Source organism: Lathamus discolor, chromosome 2 (genome assembly GCF_037157495.1).
Source record: "Lathamus discolor isolate bLatDis1 chromosome 2, bLatDis1.hap1, whole genome shotgun sequence".
Classification (NCBI taxonomy): domain Eukaryota; kingdom Metazoa; phylum Chordata; class Aves; order Psittaciformes; family Psittacidae; genus Lathamus; species Lathamus discolor.
In genome coordinates, this window is record NC_088885.1 from 105,702,806 (window position 1) to 105,724,502 (window position 21,697).

Below are 21,697 nucleotides of genomic sequence, written 5' to 3' on the forward strand. Positions count from 1 at the left end.
TTTCTGAGCCAAAAGAGCCAAGAGGCTTGAGCCTCTTGAGTGAGTATTTATTCTTATTCTTGTGCTCATGTATTTTGCTAAGTAGCAGTGAGAGCTTAAGAAGAGCCATTGCCCTGGCGCTAGGACATGGGGAGCAGTGCGTCGTAGCATAGGCCCTGAAGCTTCCTGGTCACGCTAATTTTACTCTTGAGATACAAATTAAAGTTTTCTCAAAAAGAACTACTCATTATGTAGAAAAAAACTGATGGAACCTTTCCAAAGCTATTTCTCCTCGTGTTGATGTGCAATACTTGAAACTCAAAGTGAGAATACCTAGAAATTGAAGAAAATGTCCTTGAGATAGGAAACAAAGATGAGTTTCACTGATACCAGGGCAGAAAAGCAACCTTGGAGTTGAATACACATCCTTAACCAAGACCAGAGACTGATTCTCAGATCTTTCCTGTTTTATCTGTGTGGTCTATAAATATTTAGTTACCTTATTTAAAACCAAAAATCAGTAAGGTTTTGGTTAAAGGTAAAAAAGATAAAGACTGAAAATGTTGCTCAGTTGTTCATTTTCATTTAAGCATTCATCCCTCATGCTTAAATTTAAGCACTGAATTCCTTGCAAGAGGAGGATCAGGAAGGATTCCTGCTCATTGTTTTTCTGCCTTTGTATTTCAGACAACTTAGGTTTAAAAGCCTGTGTCAGAAGCAGGCATTGTTAGAGCAGTGGGGCTTCTGCAGGTTAATGCTCAGAGCTGTAAAGCTGTTTTGTTCTAGTGATATATAAAAAATGTGTAGCTGTAGGTTGGTGCATAGGTTTGGGTAATTCAAAGGAACACATACTGGCTGCTAGTTTCTTTTTTTTTTTGTTGTTGTAAACAACAGAATCCTGTGTGGGCAAATAAAAGAGTCATGAAGAATGGTGTCTTTGGGTAGTGAACATTTGGGCTTTGTTCAGGACGGTGAAGAACGATATGATCAATCATGCTGTCAGGGGGGCTCAGGCAAAGTGGAGAGCAAGCCCAGCCATGTCAAGGAGTTTGCTTTAGAGACACTCACAAAGTGATGGTCTTGGTGTTGGGCAAACCTTGCAGTTTTACCAGAACTGAAGTGAGAAAGAAACAAACATGAACGTGCAAGAAATTAAGAGCTCACTGTTGTCATCTTAGTACGAATTGTTATAACTGACATCTAAATACCACAGAAATGTGAGTTGCTTAGAAATATCCGTGATAAAATTGGAGGTACAGTGTAGAATGTATTTTATATAATGCATGTTTTAGCCATCTATTGCAGTTTATATGAAATGAGCTAATGGTGGCATCCATTAAAGTGCCAGATGCAATAAAAAAATAACTTCTGAACAAGCAGAAACATTTGGTGTAAACATGTTGACTCCTCCAGACTCTCTTCTTGGGGAACATTACTTTTGAGCATTTTTATAAACTTGAAAAAATGGTGAATTGGTAGACACTGGAGTAGAAAACCCTTACATGAGCTGGCAATCAACCACATGCCCAGTATTTAGTGGCAGCAGAGCACTATAGGGCACAGGAGGCTGTTTCACTGGGGTCATGTTAATACTGTATGCTGGATAAGGGACTCTCACTTCTTGGCACACTGGCTGCACTGCCTCCTCCCCGAAGGACAGTTCTGGGGATGAACTGGCTTGGAGAAACTGAGAGTTTTCTCCTTGTGTTCTGTTAGTGCCAGATCCCTGACTTGGCAAGGGCAGCCACTGATTTTGGGTATTGCATTGACCTCCTGAAAAGGAATGGCTATGAGGATCTTGGAAAGGGGTAAAGATGGGTATTTGGGAAACCTGTGCTGGCTTCCAGCCATTGCCCATTGAGGACTGGCATGCATGTGGTACTCCTCGGCCTTCCTTCTCCTTTCTGAAAGTGTGCCTCTGAAGGTAGTGTTGGTGCCCCTTCTGCCTTGTCCTTCATCCCTAGAGGAGAAAGCGCAGAGGGAAATTACGGCTGGTTTTATCAGAAGTAAGTATGATGCAGACCTTTCTCTTGGAAATCTGCCAGGCATTCAGCGGGAGGGCATAATGCATGGGGTATTCTGGCTTTGAATCAGAAAGATCACAGAAAAGTTGACTGCACAGTGGCTTTCACAGGACTCAGAGGGCTCAGGGTTAGACACACTGGAGAGGAACAGCTTATGCCTTGGTAGTTTTAATGCCTTTCCTGTCCTGCTTACATCCTTGCGTGCCCAGGCGTTGGAAGGCAGCACTGAGAAATATAGGATGAATAAATGCAAATTTAGTTTGTGTGCAGCAAGACATTCTCATCTGTCTGTCTCTTGTGGAGTACTGAGGGAAAAATATGCAGGAGTTTTAGAGGAAAATGAATGTACTGACATTCTGTTTCTAATTTTTTTGACCCAGTTGACACATAACTGATGGAAATAGCATTGCTTGCTGTTTAAATTTCCAAACAGATGTTGCTTTGAATACTGCCAAAATAAATAGTACTTCTAGAATTAAGACTTAATTATGCTCTGAATTCAGATTTTGTCTAAGGGAACTCTATTTAAAAACCATAAGGTCTGATGTACTGAGCCTCACCTTTTCCTGCAAGAATTTTAAGACAGACAGGTAACTATATATATCTATATAGATAAGTTAATGTGAGTCAAGGTAGGAAGAAAATGGCACTAGACAGCAGAGAGAAGACTTGGTGAGTTGATAGTTGGTCTCTTTCTCTGCTGATCTGTGGAACAGAGAAAGCTGAGGCCTTATTTATGCCAGGCTTTCTGCCATCAGTGCGGTTCCCAGTACATAAGGGTGAACTGGAAAGCTTCCAGTCATGGTTTATGCTGATGCATCCTGTGCATTGGGGGTTACATGAGCTCTCTGTGAATGTAGGCAGATGCTAGGGACCCTATTGTAGGCAGCTCTGGTGGGGGAGGACAGAATAAGCAAAGAAAAGATCTCAACAAAATAACATCTTAGGCTAAAAATATTCCAAGCACCTGCACAAAAGAAATGTAAGGAATTTGTCAACAGTGACAGATGACCTCGGTTACCTGTATTTATGTACAAAAGTACTGAAGATGGTAAGTGTACAGTGAAGGTATAAAGCCTAATTTGATGATGTCTGAAATCTGCGTTCCTAAGGAAAACTGAAGAGCAAAGAACTTTGAAGAATTGTGGTTGCCTGATGTTCGTATTGACTTACAGTAAAAGAGAACACATTTTTAATGTAACTGAAGTTTTCTTAACTAGCGCAATAAAAATGTTGCTGTAGAAAGGAAAGTGGAACTGTAGTTGTCACAGTTAAGTGATTGAAGAGCCAAGTGAAAAATGAAACATCTGCTATGATGTTGCAGAGAGCTAATATCATGTCCCCATAGGGCATTACTGCAGAAAGAACAAAGATTTTTAATTTTTTTTTTTATTAAAAAAAGGAAGTTATGAGTAATGGAGTCCAAACTCAGGGGCTGACTGGAGGTGAGAGATTACCCCACAGTACCAGTGAGAGGTGATGGGTAGGACTGGAGTAGGATGAGAAGGGCTTTGAAAATGAAGACAGTAGCAGTGTATGTTGTGACAGAGAGAGTGAGCAAACACCTTTAACAGGACGATTCAGAGAGCAGGATGTGATCAGAGTGACAGGCAGTGAAAATGACCCACATGGCAGCAGTGCTCTGAATGAGTCTCACCTGAGCGTGGCTGCATTTGCCAAGTGTGCAGTAGGTATGTTGCAGGTGATAAGAGGATTAAAGGTACATAACATCCTGGATCCATGTTGACAATGAGTATGTATTTATAAAAGTGGGGAAATCTTTTCATGATGTCTGTTAAAAGGAAACTGGAGAATGTTCATTGCTTGTTTCTGAATTAATTTATTGCATTACAGCATTGGATCCGATTAGGAGACAAATGAATATTGTTCTATTCCAGATAAAACCTTAAGCTAGCTTGCATGACACACAACTATGAGTATGTTATTGAATTTTATTATGGTGCACTTTAAGAGGAACAAAAGGAGATGAGTCAGTTTGTACCCTGTAAATACAAGACTGCAGATGTAGCTGAGGCAGAGAGCTACTTTTTCATCTACTTGAGAGAGTTTATTAATAACTCGTGAAAGTTCTTAACAGATCCAACCGTGCTGTGTTATCAATTTAGAAAAGCTGTAACCTGCTTAAAACTTTGGATCCATCAAACATGACGGCAAAAACTACCAGTGACTTCACTGGTGGCAGAATTCTGCCATTCAGCCATATTTGTTGACTGAGGAAGCAAGTGTATAGCTCCAGGAAAAAAAAAAAAGTAATATGATTAGAGTAACAGAACTTTTTAGAAAAGAAGTTTAAAAATTGAGACACGGGAACTCTGCAAATTCACATCTTTTGGGAAAGGTTGGTATCTGGACAGGGCAGATGAAAGAAAGTGTAGTATCTGTATATTTAAGCATCTGCAGAAGAGACTGGCAGATATGGCTAGAGCTCAGCAGCACTTGGAGATGCGTATCTACCACAGTATTTATCTTAGAATAACAAAAATTGATGTTATCCCTCCCTGGGTAAACTTACAGGTTTGCTAATGAGGGTGAGCAGTGGAATACAGAAAGAATTTTATGGTGACCACAGCTGGTTTCCTTGTGCAGAGTAGAAATAGGACAAGATGAAGAGTGACAATTTAATTTTATCTTAGAAGGTAGTACTAAGGTAGTATGGATTTGTTAATTTGGAATGAAAGAACAGTATTTTAAAGTAATTTTTATCACAAAATTTAACTGTGTATGAACACTGAAGACCTCTTAGTTGTTACCTTAGCTGTATGCAATGTACAAGAGGATTGCTTATGACTGTACAAAACAAAGAGTAATTTCAGTGAAATGTTGAATGAAGAAAGATGAAGGGATGAAAAAAGATTGACATAAGGAAGGAAGGTCTTCCTTTGATCTAGTAACCTAAGGATTTTCCTTGTGTTTTCTTAAAATTGTCTTTCTCTTTACCTCTCCCAAGTAGAAATCTGAGGCATACCATTTCTACATCATCAGCTGTAGGCTGATACAGAAATCATGAGTCAGAGCCAAAAAGCCGCCAGCTGTAAAACTCATCCCATTTCTTGCTGTCTTCTAATTACAGAGTTTAAAGGAAGGATATTTTGATCCTCAAAGCGAGTGTTTTACTTAAAACATGGTCTTGTGCTCGGCGCTTGGGTGGTCTCTGGTTACCTCTTCTAATCCAGTATGCTTCCTTCCACTTCCTCATCTTGCTCGTCTTCCCTGCAGCCTTTGCCTCTTACTCCTAAGCTATACTTTATCTATATTTATCTTTGTTGCTTTCACTTTTTTCCCTTTATCATGCAAGATTTCTCCTCTGTTTATCTGGTAATGTCCAACCTCTGCCAGCATTCTGGCTCACTCCTGTTGCATCAATATTTTCCTCTCCTTCCATTTAATTGTGAATCCTGTTTTTTGCATATTCATCTCTTTTCCATATGTTGCTTATTTGCCTTTGCTCTCTTCATTCTTTCCCTTTTATTGTTTCTGATCTTGACTCTCGTATTGACAGTCTTGTCAGATTTGGTAGCTAGTGCTCCAGTTCCTCAATTGTATGGTTAAACGTGAATCTGAACTTTTCTTTTTTCTTTTTCTTTTATTTTTTGAAGGAGTTCCACATTGTCTTAAGGCCAGAGTAGAGCCTACTATGGTAGCTCCAATTCCTTCTCAAGATGTTAAAGCTAGACAGCAAATACAAATTCAACTGACTTTTAATTTGGTGGCCTGACTAAAGACTTCAGTTTAAGGATCTTGAGTTAGTGACTCCCACGTTCTCCCTTGCTCCATTTCCTTCAATTAGCCCCCATGTTCTTTCTTCGGGTACTTCTTCCACTGTCCTCTAGTACATACAGGCAGTGGCTGTCTTTCCCGAAGGCAGCCTGAGCTCTGCTATGGTGGAAATAGCAGCTTCATTTCACCCAAAAGCTTCAGAAAAAGGCTGTGGTATTTAAGCACAATATTAGAATATTCATCTTCAACATAAATCGAGTTTCAGGTTTGTTGCCAATGCATATATCAGCGACACTATTGCCTGAAAAATCAGTGCTGCTGATTTCAGTTTTGCAAGAAGCTGTCTTGAAGCAAGTGCTTTTTTATCTATGGAGAGGAGTCTGAGACACTAGAGGAAAGCTAGGAAGATGCTTGGAGGCTCTAAGCTGGAGGGCTCTTAGAGCATCTGGTTATAGCTGAAACAGTGGCCATGTGATTGTGGTGTCACATCACTAGTGCTTAATTTTTCTCCAGATAGCAGATTGCAAATGTTTGTGCACATCTTGCATGCTTTCTTTTAAATATCCTGTGTCAGTCTAACATACTGAATTATCTATTTTGCTTTTAAAATTCCATCTTAAATGTGTGCTTCTTACTATTGGCAACTGTATGTGAAGCTTCTACCTTGAGGGCTGAGACTGTGCACTAATGCTTGAGGAAAGCTTGGCATTACTTCTCTTGTTATGGGTTTGAAATAAGAATAATTTTCAAATAGAAATTTTTATAAATGAAAAATGAAGTGAAGGTTTGGGGTTTCTTCTCTTTTTTTGGGTTGCAGATATGTTTCTTTGAAGACTGTTTTCAGAAATACAGAAGACCTCCAATTGAAGTCTCATTCCTTCCTGCAAAAACTGTTAATTTTTTGCATTTCAACAGTCTATGAGTGAAGAATCCTATAATCTTCCAAACTGTAGCTTGTGTATAAATTGAAGTTAACTTGACAGTTAAAGTTATGCTATTTACTAGTAATGATTGCATTAGTCACTATTTGAAAGCTGTCATGGAAAAGTACTGTTGAATCTTTTTTGGCAGCAAGAATTTTGAAAATGCTACACCGATTAGTAGCTAATTGAATGGTTGTGAAGTCTGGAGGAGTCTGCATCTATATTAAGAAGCAGCAGCTGAAATAATTTTGTAAGTCTTCACCTATTTACTAGATAAGCACTTAATACTTTTGGCAGACAGAGACTATTCTATGACTTCTTATAGGGTTTCTTTTTTTCTCCCAGTGCAAATGAAGAAAGTGTGACCCTTAGGCTACATTTAAGAGGTTCTGCTTTTTCAGTCATGTCAGCTAAAGAATGAAGAAATTTCTACTCTCAGCCAGTATAAATAAAGCCAGTATAAGTAAATTGGCTTGCGTGGGCCATACAAAAGCAAATTCATTTCAGTCTTGATAGATGCAAGTAAGTACATGTTTCTTGGGTCAATACTGTTAATGCTGATCTTTTCAGAAGCGTAGGAAATTCCCGGTGGAGGGAGTCTGTAAGTCATTGCAGACAGCTCAGGGAAATCTGCTAAGGGTATAGCTGGACTCAAGGTACAGAGGCATATGGAATGATATGGTTGATAATCACCATAATGTAGCATATGTTAAATGTCAACAGTTTGCACCTGTCTAGAATACTCTGCAGTGCATTTGAGCGGGTGTGAGACTTCAGCTAGTTGTTACTACCCCTTCCTTCCCCAGCACATGGAGTCATGACAGTACTGTGTTTTTATTTTGTAAAAGCTGGTAATTCCCATTTTAAATGGGAATAAATAATCCAGTTTAAGGTGTTACCTATATTGTACAAAGGATCTTTGTAGTATCTCAGCATTGCTGTGAGGTGTAGCAGTGAGTACCTTGTGTCTGAGAGGATCTAGCAGACAGTTTGCCTGCTGTTCCATTAGACCATAGGAAATGTAAGTCAAGATATTTTAAATTATCAGTGACTGCAAACATTGATGGCCTTCTGTATGCCATTGCATTGCTATAGGTTTAAAATCACTACTTTTTTTCTGAAGTAGAATTTAAAAAAAACACCTTTTTTTTGTGTGTGTGTTTGTTTGTTGTTTTTTGGTTGGTTGGTTGGTTGGGTTTTTTTCCAAAGAGGTAGTATATTACTGGTTTTGTTTTTTTTGTGTTCTCCCCCCATCTTGACTACATTTCTGTGACTTGGTCTTGTATCATCTTGTATCACGGAGATACGCTGCCTTGGTCATCTCTCATTTGAATTTCACAGATATAGCCCCTAATACTCATAAATCTGCTAATAATTGCAGGAGTATTCAAAAACAGTTCTCACTAAATTTCTCCCATTTATGAATTATAATAATCACATGAATGCTACCACTTTAAACAAAAAAATCTCTGATGTGGATGTTGAAGGGAATCAACCAGAATCACCAGTCCTTTTGAAAAGATAATGCATGATGCAAAAGCTGCCTTTTTAAGTCACTCTTCCCTTTCTCATTTTGAAGTCAGACACTAATGCTAAATGTTCAGGCTTTCATTGGCAACAGTTCAAAGCGAAGGTAAACGACTTTCACCCTGTTAGGTGGATGTTCTCCATTCATTCAAGATGTGTTTAACCTTTAGTTTCAAAGAGAAGGTGACCAGTTCAATATGAAAAAATAATCTTGTTTTCTATGCAGGTGACTCTTCCCTAGTGCTATCAGTTTTGCATGCCATTCAGATTTAATGTAGGAAGTCAGCATTATCACTTCTCTGCACACACATTATGCTAATCCGTTGGTTGAGCTTCCTTGGGCTTGCCAGGCAATCTGATAAAACAGTCTTTCCACTTATGGCTACAAACTGCAGGCTTTTCCTAATGATTTCAATAAATCCTTCAGCCATACTGGCTGGTGCTTGCAACCAACCGTCACTTACAACATACGATCTTGGTGTTTGCAGAGTCAAACAAACGTGTGCCGTTCTAGGTTTTGAGTCTGTGGGGCCTTGGAATCATGTCACGTATTCCTTAGGGTGGTGCCATCAAGCCCAAAGTCACAAATTTTAAACTAGCTGTGTTGGTGCAATGCAGCCAAAAAGCAAAGACAAAAAGTAAAACTCTGTGTGGTTTGAAATTGAAGTTTTGGGTAGCTCCACTTTGAAATGGGTATATTTCAGTGGAGTGCTTGACTTTCTTGAACATTGTTTTTCCAACAAAAAATCATCATGTCAGAATTTCTTCACGCTTCTGTGACATGAATTATTAATATGAAATGATCAACTTGCTGCTTTTAGTGAAATGGTACTTTCCTAATATGCTGTGAAATTTCAGTCTTATGTTTTAAAGCTGTTGAGCTACTTATCTACTTACTTTTATACCAAAGTGTTTTGTCTTTGAGAAAATTGAGATTTCAATTTCATAAAACAATTCAGAAACTTAATTTTCCTGCATTCTAGAAATGACAAAGTGATGTTTCTGAACTCGGAGGAAATGCAGAGATTTCCAAGAGGGACTTAAAAAACTGTTACAGTAATGTTTCAACTCTAATTTGCTTGAACTTCTTGTTGTTATTGAGCTCTTTGATATCCCAGAAGCATCAGATGAAACAGTGGCTTTTTCTTGGTTTATGAATTAATGTTGTTTTTTATTCTCTTGAAATAATTATTTACTGCTGCTTAATTTAAGCCAACGTTTTTTCATGTGCCCTCCATGGCCAAGCATCAGTCATACAATTTAAATAATGAGGCCAGGCATTAAAGACACATCTTTTTAAAAGAGAATCTTGTGAAGGATCCAAATAAAAAGGGCAGGGCCTTCTTGTTGTTAATTCTGTGATGCTTATAATAGAAATATATTGAGACGCGTGATTAAAGTAATGGAAAGAATGTTTGGCAATTACTCAAAAAAAAATGACTGAAGTTTCAAATTTTATTTGTCAGTTGTCTTTTACTTAATCTGATTTTATTTTCCTCCCCATTTACAGATAAATCGGGGCGTTTACACTGCACAGAAATGGAGGTAAGAGAAATATTTTATGTTGTCTGCTACTGCTGATTTAGCTCAGCTCTTTTTCATTAGCTTATAGTGTAAATGTGGTACATTTATAGTGCGGTGTTACTATTGCAAAGTTGTACCATGAACTGTGTGTGTGTTGAGTTTATGACTTTCATTGGCTGCTGCGTAAATGTTGTGAAATAAATAGTATTTATGGAATGACTTGGTGATTTTTGACAAGCCAAGAATTTGGATGGAAGCAGAGAAGACAAGTGATCTCAGGGCTGTTAGTCCACCTGAAGACATCCCCATTTCACATACTTTATCATGTTTTTTAATTTATCATTTGGCAATATTTTGGGGCCCAAGAAATACTGTTGTATGTCTTGTTGGGGTAGCAACTGAAGCACAGTAAAAAAAATCAGTTAAATCTTCTTGATTTTTATCTTGACCATTATTTGACTCTTTGACTTTAATACTAAGCTATTTGACTCTATCTATGATACTAAGCTGTGACTAGTGTTGTAAGAATGTTCAAATTAACATTTTGTCAGGTTCATAGATTTAATCCAAGACTGAAAGGAAAGCTAAGTAGAACATCTTGTTGAACAAGATATAGACTCATAGTCTAATTTTTATTATCATACAGATTAAATAATATAGTCTACTCCTTAAATAAACTTTTCCAGCAATAAATCCATTTTCTGTGTCCTTTCTAGGGCAGTCCTTTTCTCACTGCCTTTGAACTTTCTTTGAAATGTAAAACTGAGTTTTTACTTTAACTGTTCCATCAGTACCTCAGGCTGAGCCTGGAGATGAGGCCAGTACATGCATCTTAACTGGTGGGTTGTCTGTTTTCTCGTCAATAATATATGTGAAGGTGACAAACTGATGTTACTGAGTGGTTTATACATAGATAAACTGTGCATGAAAATGGCTGGTTTAGAGACAAAATGAAAGGCTGGCTAATTCAGTTACAAACTACAGGCTTTGGCAAGTATTAATAGTAATGTCCTTTCTGCAGGATACAGTTAAGGAGTAACTCCTAACTGATATAAGTACAGAAAGTGGAAGTAGGCGCATTTTGGTTGTTTGTGTGGTTCAGTTTAAGCAAATGCATCCTGGTTTTGTTTCAGCATTTGTAAAATCTTAGTTCATAAATCTAGTATCTTATTTACAAATGATAATCCTGTGTGTCATTTGCCTTGCATACTAAATATTGTTTAAAATTTTGTTTTGTGTTCTTTAACAGAAGGTAACGAAAAGCCTTAAGAGTAAAAATACAAATGTTAATAAACCCCTGTTAAATATTTTTTTTTCAACAAAATATGTAATACTTTTGGGAAAGTGGAAGTGGTTTTGTTTCAGATGAGAATGTCTGGTGAGTGACAGTTGGATGTGTTATATTTCAACTTCTAAGGGAAAAGAGATTTTAAATTTCGACCTTTAAAAAATATTTTTTGTTGATAGTTGGAAAAAAGGCAGCTTAGAATTTCCCATGAGACAGAGGCTTCATTTTAAATTTTCTCTAATAAGCAGCACTGTGAGCATTAGCATATTGACTCTTCTGTTTATCTTTGTCATTTTGAAGGAGGCTGTGAAGAAGTCAGTAGCTTTTCCTCCTCCAAAATTCCTTTTGGGCTGCAGCATTAGACTTAGAATTGCTGTTTGTGTTTTTCAGAAGTAGGAATTCAGCAGAGACAGCCTATCTCACTTTTTTTGATTCCTGTGGAAAAGTATGGCCTGATTGAATGTATTAGAATATGTACGAAGCTTCTTAAAATTGTAACTAATAATTGTTATGTTTCCAAAACATGTATGTTGTCCTGAATTGGTACACCATTTATTTCAAGCTAGCAGTATGAGTGGTGTGTCAAGTTCAGAGTCCAGATGCCATAGCTATAATGGAAAGATGGAAGTAAGGAAGAAGGTGGCTTTATTTAATCTTCATCTGCCTACGTCTGTTAGGTACATTATGATAGTGCTCCCTGGTCGTCTCAACTGAGGTGGTGAAGATTATATAAAGTATGCCAGCCTCATTTGTAAATATTTAGCACTCATATAGAAAGTATTCTGTGAATGCCAAGTGATTCATATGTAGGAGGGTTTAATTGCTGTGTATTTGAAAAGACCCACCTAACTGAGCACAGGCCTGTTGTTTATGATTAATGTAGTTAACCAGTAGCTGTATGCTAATATGATGCTAATTAGCTGTATGCTAATATAAAGATACGTGCAACCTCTCATTTGTTTAAAAAATCAGAAATTAATTAAATAGCCTGTCCCAAACAATGGCGAATAAATTGTTCAGCACCATTTCTACAACTGATTTGTTTTGTGATTTGACATGAGCTGAATGTTTTGGGGAGACTGTGTGTTCCGTATGCAAATCGGATTCATGACCTATCAGTCAGATGAATCTCTAATCATTACAAATCTTAGCATACAGTGAAAATAGTACTTGTCTATGGAACTAAAATTGTTTTTCTTTACCTTTTCATCAGGAGCTTGAGATATTGACACTATTCCAGATAATAATTTAAGAAAATAAATATATAGGTTATAAGGATACTGTGTTTGCTTTGGTACAAGTAAGAATATATTTGTTAGTTCATTGTGTTAATGCAAACAAAATCAACCACTTCTTTCATGCAGATGAAAATGAGAGCATGTATTTAATCCCAGAAAATGTTAGGATTTCAAAAGAGGTGTCATAATTTTTCATTAAAAATAAAGCCACACCTACATTAAAGTGTGTTGCCTGCTCAGAATTCAAACAGTATAAAATGGGTGTGTTTAGCATATACTAATATCTAGGAATCATTTTCTTTTTATGCCTGTTGAGTGTAAACAAAAGTAACATTCTGATTGAGCGGTAATTGTTGCAGCAAACAATCCTTGTCATGCACAGCAATAGTCACTTTGCTCTACTTCCTGAGCATTAACATTGCCATGACAAGGGAGAAGAAATATCACTGCACAGGGGACAGGCAAAAAATGTTTCTGAGAATAATTTCTCGTACTAAAATATGACTGAATGTGACTTCTGTCAAAGTAAGTTTTGATTATGCATTGAAAAAATAAAATTCCTTGTGAACGCCTGGTTACAAATCTGCTAATTCTAGGGAAGCTTTTGATGCCTTATGCCATTAAGAGAATTTACAGTAACTCAGGATTGTCTTTTAGAAATCAAAGTAGAGTCATGCATCTTTTCTTGTGAGCCTTAAGTTGTGCTTAAGCATTAAGTGGCAGTTCTGATAAATGCAGTGCTGCTGGAATTATCTCACAGAGAAGCTGCACATCCAGCCTTTGAGGGACCTGTTATTTTAGATACCTGAAAGCCCATTATGCTTGTTCATTGATGTGGTGGTTCTGTGACAGTCAGTCTGACCTCCTGATTTTCCTGAATTACTTCATAGTCACATCTTAACAGACACTTGATTAAATACTAAGCACACAAAAAAGTAGCATTTAGGTTTTGATCTTTTGTGTTTTGTAATGAGCTGCTTTTTCAAGGGGAGCTTTGTTTTGTGTAATTTGTGTAAGCATTTGTAGCACACTGGGAGGAGGTTGATCTTGGAGGAAAATGGATTTCTGTTGTTCACTTGCTATAAGCTTGGCACATCACCCTTTTTGTTCAGCAATTTCATTAGGAATACACAGTGAATATTGGACTGGAGAACTAATAATGTATTTGATTAAGCTGATTTAGTGATAGTCAAATCCTGCCATCTGTCCAGAGTCTCTAAGAGAATTCAACTGTTCTTTGTAAAGGCTTTGTAATTTTGCAATGTAGTATGATGTGTCTTTAATAATCTACACGCCCTAAAGTCACATGGGATTTATGATGAAATCTTCATTCCAGAGATGCCACCCATAAACCTTTCAGTCAGCTGGGGAAGAGTCCAGTCCTTGGTCTTCTGACAGTTTCAGATAATGGCTGGTGGAAAACTGAGTCTTGCAGTAACTTTGATCTGTCCAGGGAATATTTTGCCCATGAAAAGTACAAATCGCAGAAATAGCAGAGCATGGAGCATTAAATTTGATGGTGGTTGGTTGCTGATGGTTTTTTTATGTTTTGTTATTTGGTTAGTTGGGGTTTTTTTTAATATCTCAAGGCACAGAAATATTCCCTCAATAGTTTCCCTGTGGTAACTATAGAATTACCCATTTTTTTTCCATGAGATTAAATGTGATAGTTTGTAAATACAGTTCATATGACTCTGGAAGGGATCTCAAGAGTGCTGGGAGAATAAGGTAATCTGTACAGGTCTTTAGTTTTTGCAGAATCCTTTCTATATAAACTATTAATTGTGCTTGCAAAGATACCCATCATATCAATCAATGGCATACTATGATACCTATGGCAGCTGACACACACACTGATTGGTATGATAACTATTGTATCAGTTAGCTTTAGGGTGTTATTTTTCAATAGACAAGTACCAGTGGACATGTTTGTCTGTGTTCAGACCAAGAGAGTAACCTGATTGCTTATTCAACCTGCAGGGAAAAATTGAGCTTTAAATGTTGTTTGCATGTCCACAATTTTATAGCCCTTTGTATTACCCTTCTTTGTTATATATAATAAAAGACAAGTTGAGAGTATCAATATAAAAAGAGAATGCTATGTTTCTTACTCTTTTTTTTTCTTTTGCTTGTTTTCACAAATACTTAACTACAAAATTTATAACTACATTTCTCATCTCCTATATCCCTCAGAGGCTTTTGAGTTTATATGACTTTTTCTATGAAGTCTGCTAGTTATGAGTTTTCTGCTAGAGATGCTCTGTTTTCCTGTCTCTTTGCTAAGTATCAAATAGCTAATAGTAACAACATAATCCAAACAAGGGGTATGTTTTCTGGGGATGAATGGAAACCGGATAATACTTCTTAGATTGATTGTATGGAGGGAGGTCTGTCTTATTTCTTTGTGATTTTGCCTAGGGCTATTCAGAAACTGAAGTAAAATACAACCCCAGAATTCAGTAAGTTCAATTTCAGTAGTAAGCTTGACCTGATAGTGTTGGGTTTTGATCTAGAGTTGACAAAACCCAATCCGAACCTTCCATTCTTGAATACTTCTATTTACTCAGAAGGCCAACACCCACAATGTAAAAAGCATGCAGAAGATTTGCAGGTGATGAGAATAAAATACCTAAAATGTAGATAAAATGACAGATGACAAGCACACACAGAAGCAGGATCTCTGAAGATTTTCTGTTTACAGTCATTCTTTCCCTGCAGCACTTCAATCTATATAGCACTCACAGCACTGAAGTTGGGGAGTACTGAACAGGTTCAGTGGGTGGTTTGATTTTTGAGAGAGCAAGGAGCACTTTGGTGAGCCAGTTAAGTATCTGTATACAATATTGCATTCATTTAGTACTACATTTTTCCTTCCAGATGTTCTACTTTTGATATCATAGTTATTGTGCTGCAGGGCATGAGGAACTTCCTCTGACTGAAGTGCGTATTAGTAGTGTTTTATGAAGAACAAACATTAATTTGTGGTTTTTTTTTTTTCTGTAAAATGTTCTAGTCCTACTAGATTATCAAATCACCTTAAGAGAGGAAGTTACTCAACTAGATCTTTTTGTGTGTGTGTTCCTAGTTATCTCTAATTTTTCTTTTTTTTTGGCTGACTGGGTTTGGTAGCTCTCTGCCTCTAGCATAAAGGCCCATGAATATTCTAAGCAGTGTTATTTTAACTATAATATGCATTACTGGATGAGGCTGATTTTGACATAGCTTAGATGACCCAGTTGCTTGTTTATCAGCTTTGAATTTGGTCAGTGGTCGAAGAAAACAGGAACTCAGGAGAGCTAAATGCTTAATTTCACTTCAGCAGTTCAGTTACCATGGACTGGTTTCCCAATTTTATAATTTAAAAGCAACTGTTTTAAATTTAACCATTAAGAAAATGAGGCAAGGACTGAAAGAAGAAACTAATATTAGTAAGTTTCTTTTCAAAATGTGAAGAGAGCTAAAGTGAGAGAAATAGCTATTTATGAATGAGGTGAACCCAGAGTGCTCCCAGCTACTTTGTTGCCCGACACCTGTGCTCTTCTTTTCAGTGTTAACTTGTATTAACATTGAGTCATTCTAATGTCCATGCTTTGAATGTGCTTAGAAATATTGATCTAGTTCACCTAAACCATTTTTGTATGAAGTAGTTCACATTTTACATATCAGTTCTTGTTAGCCATTTTACAGGTATAGAATCCCCATAAGTGTTTATTCCGGAAAATATCATTATGAAAGGCCTTTCTTTAATGAAGCTTTAATGCAGGTGAACATGTGGAATTTGTTATGAACAAGTAGACAGTGTGGTTCATCTTTGCTTAGCCTTTAATTTCTCTTTCTGCCTTCTGCTGCCTTATCTCTGCTCGGAGCAAGAAGAGCTACTTTCCGCTTGTTGTGAACATGCAGAAGCTTCAAGTTAGTGCAAGAGAGGAGAAATGTGGTGTCCTCACACAGGATTTCCAAAGGTTACTCAGGGAAAATAGAATAAAGCTTAATTGGAATTTTAGTCAGATACGCATTTTCAGTAGGCTAGTAATAGGGCAGGGCATGGTGGCCAGTTCAGAAATTCCCAATAACACAGTAATTTTGGGCATTCAAGAATCTTAAGTCTTATTCTAGCATACAGGGAGATCAGCAGAAAACAAACTGTTGAGTATGGTTTTTTTTTTTATGTTATATTCTAGGTTTTGGTTAATAAATAGATACTTTTTTTTCCTTTGCAGTTCTGTGACTTAATGTTTTTCTTCACATGGACACTAACATGCGGCTTTTTATCTAAATCACTTGACCTGAGAAGTTGAGATGTTAAACAAAGCAAGATTTGCAGTCAAGTCGTGAGAGTGTGCAGCACTGCGTGCTTTCTTTGGCAGAGGGGATACTGAATCAGTCTTGGGGTTCACTGAGGCAAAAAGGAGTTTTTGTTAGTTTGGTGCTTTCTTTTGTTAAGCTAGACACACTGCAACTCAGTTCAGCTTTTGTTCTGAAGTGAACTTTTTAGCAACTGGTAAGTTTCTGTGTTCCCCATGGCCTACCAGGGTGAACATTTTCATCTTAAACTGTTTAATTTTGTCTGCCACTTACATGTTTGCAATGTCAATCATGAGACAACAAAGCAGGCTCCAAGATCTCTCCGTAATGGCATGAAGGAAAGACTCTGAAAGATGTTCGTTGCTGAACTCTTCAATTATCGGTGTTGCTGTGTGCTGTAGCACATGAAGTAAAATACTTTCATTTAGCAGAAGGAAATTCAGAGAGGGTAAATTAAACAGAGATAAAACAATGGGGTGACTGAATTCTAAATGTGTATTTCATCATGTCCCTTTCTTCTATTAACCAGTAGTAGTTATGAAGTACCTGTAATGCTTTTAGTACTTCACCTTCAACAAGAAATGAAGGTTAAATAATTAACTGGGACAAGGCAAGCTGTTCACACTTAGTAGATTAACTCCTGCTTCATTTGAGAAAGTAGGGGTATTCTGTTAAACTGACAGTTGTTCTCTTCCATGTATTTGTCCCTAAGCCTGAAACACCTTTGCCCAATTCTCCTGTCACTGTTTCTCATCTGTGTGGCACCTTTACTTCCAAGCCTCCCTCTCCTGTTTTCTTTCAAAATCTTTTATAGCTCATTCATTAACTTCCTTTATTCTGGTCTTCCCTAACCAAAAAGTTAATCATCTGCTTTTGTGAGTGTGTTGCTGCCTCTGCCCAATGTTTGATGACTCTCAACATTACAGAGATGACTCTGCTCCGAGTGTGTTCTTTCACAGCTCTCTGGTTCTGCTCTTCTTCTTCTTTCTATTGGTCCTAGTGGATGTTGTACTGCTACCTGAATTCATTATTTCTCTGCTGTGTATTTCTCATTGTATCTTTATCTTCCTCGGTTATCTGGACTAGTGATATTAACGTTATCTTTGACTCACACTCTTTCCTGTCCTCCAGATGCTTGCCAAATCCTTAATTGCCATCTGCTGAAAGTAACCCTGTCTTCTCTGTTGCCAAGATGTTAATTTAGGCTTTGTGGATTTTTTTTTTTTTTTTGTCGGGCTGTCTTGGCTAATGCAAACTGCCTGCCACCTACTCTTTTGTTGGCAGTGATGTAAAATATTTCCTCAAAGGTTTTTGAAAGACTCTTCTCTGGCTGCATTGTAGTTTCAGGGTTGCTATCTGTGGTTGCTAGCTGTTGCTTTTTACCTCTGGCCTGCGCATTCAGTCTATCTTCTCCCTACTACTGTAGTCTGGAGCAGACACTCATTGCACAGTAAACAAGTTGCTCCATCTGGTCTGTTCATTTAGGAGAATTTACCATTCCTCGTGCTGTGTGTTCTGTTTGCTTTGGAGAAAAGTACCGAGAAGTATTGCAGAGAACATAGATGAGAAAGATGTGCATGTATTCTTCTAAACTGTATATTTCTAAGTCCTTTATCATTTAGTGATTGTGAATCAATACTTTCCTTTGAATACTTTGTTCTCTGTTGGATTTCATTTGTTTTTCTGAGCATGTTGCTTGTGCTTGAGTATTTGAGTATTTCACTAATTCTCAGAGTGAAAACTCCATGCAATTACTAGGTCTTTCACAAATGTTTCATTTAGTTGGGCATGGAGAATTTAAATACAGTTGAAACTGCATGAAAACAGTGAAGCAATTGTTGTCTCTGGTCCTTGGCCACCTTTTTGCCTTGTAATTTTCCAAAGGGCTGCTCTTGTTTATAATCCTTTGTATTGGTTGCTATTGGAGTTTGCTTTAAAGCTACAACTAGTAAGGTATACAGAAAATAGTTCTTTCCTCTTCTCTTTTTCTTTCTTCTGTACGCTAACAGAAATAATATTAGTAATGAACTCTATGATCCAGGATGTGTTCATAACATCAAGCATTACTTTTTCGTAATGCTTTTAGCTGCCATTCTCCAATTTACTGTGTTTGAGGACTTCTGCTATGACTTCATTTAATAAACAAGCTTTCGATTGTAATCTGGTTTTCTTCAAAGTTTTGCCTTTACTTTTGTCACCTATAAATTAGCTTTTTGTTCAGATTTGGTAGACAGCTAATTCTGAACCTGGCTTTATACAGGGTCTGGTGCTTTTATTGCACAAAGGACATTTAAAGGACATCAGTCTCTTACAGAGGGAAAATGTGTATTTGAAAGTTAAGGTCTTTTTAATCCCTGGACTCTCAACTTTCTGGAGTGTTTCTCTTTGCAAGTCTCAGATCCTCCAGCTGATTTCAGTGTCTTGTCATGCTAGTTATATGTGCAAATATAGTAGCAGACTTTACAGTTTAAAACCTAGACCAGCAGAAATGAGGTGTGTAATGAACTTGAGGTTCTGTGAGTTGCCTGGTGAGTTAATTATATGGACATTAAAGTAGACAAGATGAGTGTTTGCTGGGAGAAAATAAATGCTGTTCTCGTTTTGGAGGAATTAAAATTAAGTTTGAAGACATCAGGCAAATTGCCCAGTGTGACATTTGGGCTGCATGGCAGAGCCAGTATAGAATCTAGATTATTTAAGGCTTAATCACAAAACCAAAAAGTTTTCTTCAGTTTTTAAATGCAACCTGAAATAACAAACTCATTACTTTATTCGCAAGAAAATCCTAATTCACTTGCGAGACATTTCATCAGTGTGCTAGGAATTTACTTTAAGGCTAGGCTACCCTTTTTTTTCCTGTGTAGATTTCTTAAATAATTTAAAATTCTATAGAATTGGTAACCCATTCTCTTTAAAAATAAATCTCATAACTTTCAGTGTTATATATGTAGATGTTGCAGTGCTAGTACACAAGCAGACTTTGCTTTCTATTGTTCACTTGTTGGCAGCAGATAGACTGAGCTTTGTTCCTACACAGAAGACAAACTTAACTCTAAATTTCTTGCATACATTTTAGATGGAGAAAACATTTAAAAACCCATGTAAAGTGGGAAAAAGCAAACTTGGGGGGATTTGAAGTAGGAGTTGTATTGAGTTATGAGAAAAGGGAGACTATTCCAGTAATAAGGGAAAGAAGCATCAAAACCTAATACAGAATAAGGAAACGTTTCTTTTCTGCAGCACTCCTAAAGGCAGTGAAACAAATGAGGTGTACAGTCATTAAAATGGGGGTGAAATAATGTTTAGCTTAACAGAAATCTGTTAGAAGTGAGGAAGCTAGTGGTCCTAAAAATAGAATTGCATTTCATAAAATCTGCTTCAGGAGACAGATATCATTTTTCAGCAGATGTATCATGAAAAAGATACAATAATTAACAGCAGCCTGAACGCCACTGTGGATTTGCAGCTCAACACAGTGTTTCAGTAGTCTTTTGTCATTTCAAATGTCATATTGAAACAAAAAGTGTCGAATTAATGAGATTCCAAGCACTTCCCTGTCAGTGGCTCATCCTTTTGTTTTTGGAGAAGGCGGCTTTTGTATGTATGGGAGTCTTGGTTCTTCAGTCTTATATCTGTGTGAGTATCTGGATGGATGGATTTTACCAGACAGTAGGCACTGTGGCAGGTACACATACACATTGTCTTGCGTTCCTGTGTTGACATAGAAACTTGATCTTTATGGATTAATGGATAATTATATTTGTATTTTTATTCTGTATAACTAAAAGGTATGGTTCACTAAAGGTGGCTGAATTTGTGTGACACTGGGGTTTTTATAAAGTAACTGTGAAAAATGGTTTTCAATAAGTTTTCTGAATATAAGACAGAAAAGTGTTGATTGCTGTGCTTTTTCCTTGTCTAATGGTTACAGCAACAAAGAGCATCAGCTGCTTCAGGCTTCATGACAGTTATAACCTCTGTGGCTTTGATGCAGTGAAACTGAGAATTGTTAGGCTTCAAAATAAAAAGCTCTTCTAATATCAGTTGCACAGAAACTACAAAACAGAGTATTGTTTTCCTGAAAAAAAGTGGGTTTATAGTCCCAATCCCATATCCAGAGCAACTATATGTGTAATTACACTTACACTGATGCATAAATCTGATTGAGAAGTGATGCTTTGTTTCTTGGGGATATGACCATGTTCATTCAGGACGTATATTATTGTGCATCACTGACTGACACGCTTGCAACCAGAGATTCTTAGGTGCTCCTCCAGGCTGCTCTGTCATGGCTGCCTGTGATGCGCAGAAAATCTTGTTAAGAGCATGTCCACCCCTGTGAATCACCCAGCACATCAGGAACTGTGTATTATGGACATGTTCTTTTCTGAATTTTCTTTTTTATGATTCATTCTGTTGGAATGATCTTGACTCACTTCTACTACTCTTGCATCCTTTTCTCCCTTAGAATAGTTATTTTCTAATTACTTTGCCTGTCACTCCTTAGTGCTAGACCTCTTTACCTCCTCAGTGAATAAAGATCCCAGCTTGCCCTTTTTTCCTACTTTCCTGTAAATTGCTAGCAAACAGTAATCTACCTGCTGAGAACAGCCCGCTTGATGCATACTTCTTGTCATCCACCCGCACTCTGAGTACCTCTGCTGCTCTGGAGAGTTCCAATAACTAAGCATAGAGTTCTCAATGGTTTAAGTCCCACAGGGAGGAGGAGGAAAGCCCGCATCTGCAGAATCCCTCCCCCTATTGGTGTTCTAGACTAATTCCACTTTTGTCCCAGGCTTGACCCACTGTCTGAGCAAAAGAAACAGATCTGAATGGGTACAGCAAATGGTTGTCCTCAGCCACAAATTCTGCTAAATTCTGACTGCCCTAAGCCTAGTAGCTGCTGGCACTGCATTCTCTGGTAACATCTACAGCGAGTCAGGATCTTGAATGTGCAGTTGACTCTTATGGATGCTGTGTCCCTCTTAATACCTTCTGTCTATTGTGTGTTCTTGGCATTTGACCTACATGACTCCTGCTGCGTGGTACTGCGTCTGCTTGACACTGAGTGGAGAAATAATTCATACTGCTGCAGTCTATTTTAGGGATGTAATTACTACAAAAAGTCTTTGATTTCCTTAGCTTCTTCAA

The 21,697-nt window shown here is 37.5% G+C and overlaps 1 protein-coding gene across 3 annotated transcripts in view; it reads left to right on the plus strand.

Moving 5' to 3' along the window:
* SPIRE1 (spire type actin nucleation factor 1) overlaps window positions 1-21,697 on the plus strand; it is a 133,047-nt gene that overhangs the window by 2,842 nt on the left and 108,508 nt on the right. For all 3 annotated transcript variants that reach the window (XM_065667953.1, XM_065667955.1, XM_065667954.1), the window contains exon 2: window positions 9,702-9,736. In XM_065667953.1, the coding sequence (XP_065524025.1) occupies window positions 9,702-9,736 (35 nt within the window). The remainder of the gene's footprint in view (window positions 1-9,701; window positions 9,737-21,697) is intronic.